The following is a 5,851-nucleotide window of genomic DNA, read 5'->3' as shown; positions in this document are numbered from 1 at the left end:
TCCATGTTAAATATTGTTAGATATAGCTATGTCGCCCATAGCAGTCAAACGTGTCTCAAACAAGATTGACTAACTGGATGATAGGTTTAAACAAAAAAAATTCATCCCTTCTGTCCAATTTTCAGTGCTGCCACTTACTCTCACAGCCATTGAAGTACTTGCCACAACTCCAATATTTTAGACACATGTGATACGGTCCACATTTTAGAACCATTGTTATTGATGAATTGGTTTTTGTTACTTGTCTTAATATTGATGTAACATGTGCATATAACTTATTTTCTTTCTTGAAATTGGCTACAGTAGATACTGTGTAAATTGTTATACACATTCGTTGTAGCACTGATAATATCCGTATATTCCTGGAAACCTCTGATTAAAGGTTTCTTGTCTTTAGTTGAACAAATCTTAGCCACACTCTGCTTCCACAGTGCTACACATACACACTATGTAAGGTGGCATTCGGATCTGGATCATTTTAGGTGAAAATTTTACATGACACTATCATATTGAAATATTGTGTATATCTCTCATCTCATAAGCATTATATAGGGGATTCCTCTAAATGTTTACGAAGAGAGAGAAAAACACAATGTTTCACTTGATATTGTCATGTAATATGAGAGATCCTAATTCAGCTCACATTTGGCATTAGGGGCTAATTCATTTCCAGATTAATAAAATGTGGCTGCCATCATGCTAAGGTTATTGATTTTGGAAATATTCCTTGGCCAGGAGCAAGTATTGCCAAAGGGTCATAAACAGATTTTCTTTGCTGGAAAATCTCCCATTGAGGACCAAAATGCACCCTCCATTGTTCCTGTGTAGTGTAGTGGGCTAAATATTGCTTGACTCCAAGTTGGGCTCTTTCACAGTATTCTAAGATTCTTTTGTTCTGACTTAGAATGTGTTCAAGACCATCAGGTCCATTGGAAGAGGGGATTGCAGAGGCAAGAAATGCCACCAAGTAGAAAATATCTTCCTCTGGGGTAACAACAGAAGTTCTGTTGTCCCACCTGCAAACAACATTATATTTTAAATTATGGATTTAATTGCGTTTGGAAATCTTTCAACCATTGATTCAAAAGTCCAAAATCAATCACGAGGAGAAACTTTTGTGATTGGGAGTAGCTTTTCTGGGTGATAGAATTGATTGTAAGAAAAAATAAGCGGTCCAAACAAGCTATTATTTCATGTTTCGACCGGCTTCCATTTCCTCAGAATCAATTCTGAAATACAGCAACTACTGCTCACAAAAGCTTCTTGTCGGTAGAAATGACAAATTTATGAGAAGTGTGACCGTGAACCATTACTTTGATTTATTTACTGGGTAGATTAGGACCGGGCCATTGCTTGTTTCCCTCACAATATTGCCGAAGACTTCTTTTGCAAATTTTTGTATTTTGCTTTGGGGTATGAAAAGATTGAGCCAGGGGTGTGGAATATCCCATAGGCCTTTTGAACGCAACTTTACCTCTGTGATGTGCACCCTGTCTAAAAAGTCTACATATGTGACTTCTGTTTGAAAAAGTGTTGATGGGATGTAATTCAAGTGGGTCAAATGTTTCTCAACTTCCTGCATCACAAAAGAAACATAGTGAGATAAATTTTGTTCATATGAGGCCGATAGTATGTTTGGATCAACTTTTTTTTTTATGAATCAATTTTGTCATTTAGAAGCTGGTACAGAAGTTTCTTGTCTGAATTTTAACTTTAGAATCAATTGTAGAATGTTTTCCAAACATGCTACCGGATAGTTTTATGTATAGGTTGAACCTTTGCTCTTGTACCTGATTTACTGCAAAGCTTTCTTCCTGATTGAAGTATTTGGCCAGTTCTAGACAGAAGAGGGTTCTTCCATCTGACTTGAACTTACTAGCTTCAACTGGATCTTGTGGGTTGAAGGATAATCTCCAGTTATTTAGCAGACCTGTTCTGTTTATGATGACAAATCCTTCAATATAATCAAAAGCTTTTTGGGAAAATATTAATTGCTCTTGGTCTCTTGTGAATGCTGTGAAATCTGCATACAGCACTCTAATCCATTTTACCTGTTCAAAATAGAAACATGTTATGATGACAGATGGAACTTGCAAACCAACCAAAGTCAATGAACTTTGTTTCCAACATCTCCCTTTGATGCATTACCATGGTGGGTGCTGGTTCTAGGAAGATTCTTGCTCTTGTTATGATGCCAAACTGGCCTAGGCCCCCAAGCACACTGTAGAAGAGCTCACCATTCTTCTCATCAGAACAGTTTACAACCTCCCCAGTTCCTGCAGTTATTCATTGTCCCATCTTACTTCATTCATCCAAGAAAAAAACATTTTCTTTTATTTAAAATTTGTTTGCATCCACTTATTTTAGCATGTTGGGACCAGCTTCTCTCTCTTCAGAGTCAAACTCAGAAGTTACTCAAAGAAGCTTCTTCTCATAATTATTTTGAATTTAAAATTAATTTTAGAAGAATTTCCAAACATGCAAATAGAGACTTTCTTACGGGCCAAAGGTCAAGTTAAAGAAAGGGATTTTGGGGAGCTATTATATCAATTTCAAGTGAAATATTAGTTCAGAAGAGACAAATAGAAGCTGATTTATCTAGAATATGATTTTCCCACCTTGTCCTAGTCAAATCCAATTATATGGAGAAGCTTTTGTAAGCCGCTTCCAGATGTCAAAATTGTTTCAGAGAAAAGAGATCCGATATATGTTTTTTTTTTTTTTCACAATAAGGTTACCAACCTGTAACAACCTCCAGCTTCTGAACATTACTTATCTGGGGACCATGCCTAAAAGCCTGGCCACTAACACCAGCATTTGATAAAGTGCCACCAACTGTGAGATGCAAATAGTCTGTCCAAGATCTTGGTGCTAAACCAAACCTCAGTGTCTCATGCAGTATGTTCACCCACAATTCACCACCTGAGACATCCACATAAGGGAATTCTCCTGAATAAACCTGCATTTGAGGGACCTTGATTGATTCCATGTTGATCACAACTCCTCCATGTGCCTGTGCCTGGCCATGGAGTGAGTGGCCATGGCCTCTGGCTGCAATAGTAAGATGAGAACTCGGACCGAGGTTCCATACATGCTTTATGGTGGCTGCAATGTCAGAAACTGACTTCGGATGCAGCACTGCCATGGGGTGAGATTGGTACCTGTTGCCGAAGTCTCTCGCCGCATGTTTGAGGTCAGCTTCAGCAAAGCTTAAGTGTCCTTCCAAGGGAAGTGTTTTCAGTGAAGAAGGGATGGTTGAAATGCTGAAATTAAGCCTAATGGTGATACAACTGAGAAACAGAATCATGAAGCCTCTTATGAACATAATGTTGTATTCTCTAGTGAGGCTAAGTGATAGATATCTCATTTTTTAAAGGCTGAAGAAGCTGTTTAAACTAGAGGAGAAGTGATGGAGTGGCAAAGGAGTAGAGGGTTGGAGAAGAATTTAAAGAAGTTTTTAGGTGGCTGAGTCAACTTTTCAGGTAAGAGAATCCTTATTATGAACTATGATTACTAGGGAGGAGGATTCTTTTTGGTTATCTATCCCTCTGGGGTTAGTTTCTTTATAAGAGAAGCCAAAGCCACAATGGTTATGCCAAGTTGAAGAGGAAAAGTGAGGACAACAAAGAGAGATTCTAAAAAATCTTACTTTTCCAAACAGTTGAAACCACAATCTTTCCATCAGGGACAGACATGTTTCAATTTTTTTGGACATTAACCAATTTTAAGTGTCCTCTATTTTCCCAATTTTAGAAATGAAAATGTCCTTGCTCTTGCTACTGTCCATTGCTGTTATACACGGAGTATTCTTTCCATGAGAAGGACTTGCTGTGGGCATGTATTAATAAATTGTTGAGAAATTACATCTTGACTAGAGAGAGAGAGTAGATATATGACTACAATAATCATTTATAAATAGTAGAGCTACTCTCGCATCTAACCTAGTTTTGGGTAGAGTTAGGTCTAACTCGAATTCTAAGATGATATTAAAGTTTATTCTTTTTTTTATAAGCATATTAAAGCTTATCCGAAATCGATTTATTGAAAATCTCTCATACATGGGTCAGCATGAACATTCATGCAAATTTCACGCTCCAGATATCTCGTTCTAACCTTCTAGGTGTGAAGGAGCCAAAATAGTCCTGGAAATGGAAGAACAGCCTTTTCCTATAAGCTAGTTTTTGAACATCCTAATCAAAATTCTAAAATAGAAAGAGGAGAGATGACATTGGTGGGGTCTCTCTTGGTCCATGTGACACATGAAGTTTCATTCATTTGTGCTCGGTTGGGTTGGGTTGGGACTCACTCTGGCCATTGATTGGCCATGTGGACCTCTTCTTGGGTCCTCTTTTAAAGGCCAAGAAAACCTATAAGAAGAACAAATGGAAACAATTTAAGACAGACTAAAAAAAGAAAAGGAATGAAAGAGTGCTACTAACATATCTGATGCAATTCTTGACCGACATATAATGCTCCAAAACCACCACTGCCCTACTGCGGCTGATCTGACTTAGAATCTTTAGTACAAAGCTATTGGACAAGTTTTTAGTGGTTCTTATCTTGAGATGAAAATAAGGTAGGCTGGCATTTCTAAGGTTTGAGTCTGGTCGTATGTTTCCCTTTTGATGTGATCATGTGAGTCTGGCTTGTTATAAACTACTTCTCAGTCAGTTACTTTTTATCCGTTTATTTAGAAAGAAAAATATATTTCTATATATCCGTCTATTAAAATTTCATGAGAGCAATAATTGACTTTTTCTAAGTAATGTTACTGTAGGTACAATAAATGTGAAAATATAAAATACATTTTAAAGAGTATAATAGAAAATAAATAATATTTTTATTAAAATGAACAAAATTAATTGCATGCATTATATGTGTTTCTTCTTGAAAAAGTTGTTCCATAGTCAGATTTGCGGAAATGTACAGGCCAATGAGTATTTTTGAAAAGGGTAGAAGGTGAAATTAAAATTAATGTCTTACACCATCCGGTCATTATTATAAGCAAAAAACAAGTTTTTAAATTCATTCAATAAATGATGTATCTAGTCTACAATAATGATTGGATACATCATTTATTCAATGAATCTAAAATGTTGTTTTTTTGCTAATAATAATGACCGGAGGGTGTACATGTTATTGAAGACAAATATGAACATTTACTTCTCACTTTTAGTTGAAGATTTTTATAAAGATTAAATATGTTTTTGTCCCTTACAATAGCCATTTATGAAAATGGTTAGATTTTGGTCTCTTTATTCATTTTTGTGTTGATGTGGTCCATTTTATAGTAGTTTTAACAGCCATTAATGCATAAAAACCGCCACAAAATATGTGAGTGATGGTTAAAACTACCACAAGTCTAATAAAACCGCCACAACATGCATACTAACATGAATTAAGGGACTAAAGTTTGGTCATTTTCATAAATGGGGACTAAAATCTATAAAAGAAGGGACTAAAATAAACAATCTTGCTATTTTTGGAGCACAAAAATATTTGATATATATAGGTAATTATCACAGTACATGATATCATGTTGTTAAATTAAATACTTGGAAGAATATGAATGTATCACATTTTTGTGATGTATTGGTATTTGACGGCTTCCTTATTGGAAGAGATAGTGACGAGTGGGGGAACAGATATTTGTTTACTGAAAGTAAATAAATTAAGAATGTATTGAAATTTGAAGGAGATTCATTGTATTTGAAAATGACATAATCATGATATCTAAGACCAACAACATGATCGTACCAACATTTTTTATGGCATATAATATATATAAGTGAGCTCTGTTCTCCCACTGAAGATTAATCAATATTTAAATCATCTATCCGTGCAATTATAA

The 5,851-nt window shown here is 35.6% G+C and overlaps 1 protein-coding gene across 1 annotated transcript; it reads right to left on the bottom strand.

The window, feature by feature from the left end:
• Positions 1 to 265: 265 nt before the first annotated feature.
• On the bottom strand, positions 266 to 3,603 carry LOC130749453 (cytokinin dehydrogenase 6-like). The gene is made up of 5 exons (XM_057602813.1): positions 2,743 to 3,603; positions 2,149 to 2,276; positions 1,791 to 2,051; positions 1,314 to 1,576; positions 266 to 1,016 (listed from the first exon to the last, which is right to left on the bottom strand). The coding sequence occupies exons 1-5, from the start codon at positions 3,365 to 3,367 to the stop codon at positions 695 to 697; spliced, it is 1,599 nt and encodes a 532-aa protein (XP_057458796.1). The 5' UTR covers positions 3,368 to 3,603; the 3' UTR covers positions 266 to 694.
• Between the last annotated feature and the right edge of the window lie 2,248 nt (positions 3,604 to 5,851).

This window comes from Lotus japonicus, chromosome 3 (assembly GCF_012489685.1).
Source record: "Lotus japonicus ecotype B-129 chromosome 3, LjGifu_v1.2".
Classification (NCBI taxonomy): domain Eukaryota; kingdom Viridiplantae; phylum Streptophyta; class Magnoliopsida; order Fabales; family Fabaceae; genus Lotus; species Lotus japonicus.
The sequence above is the reverse complement of the archived record's forward strand: the minus strand, read 5'-3'. Positions and strand labels throughout refer to the sequence as shown.

Excerpts from the sequence above, each read along its gene's own strand:
- LOC130749453 (XM_057602813.1), bottom strand. The coding sequence starts at position 3,367 with ATGAGATATCTATCACTTAGCCTCACTAGAGAATACAACATTATGTTC. Across the intron at positions 2,277-2,742 it reads GAAGCTGGAGGTTGTTACAG|GAACTGGGGAGGTTGTAAAC; the intron begins GTTGGTAACCTT and ends GAATAACTGCAG. Across the intron at positions 1,577-1,790 it reads AAAGCTTTGCAGTAAATCAG|GAAGTTGAGAAACATTTGAC; the intron begins GTACAAGAGCAA and ends TTTGTGATGCAG.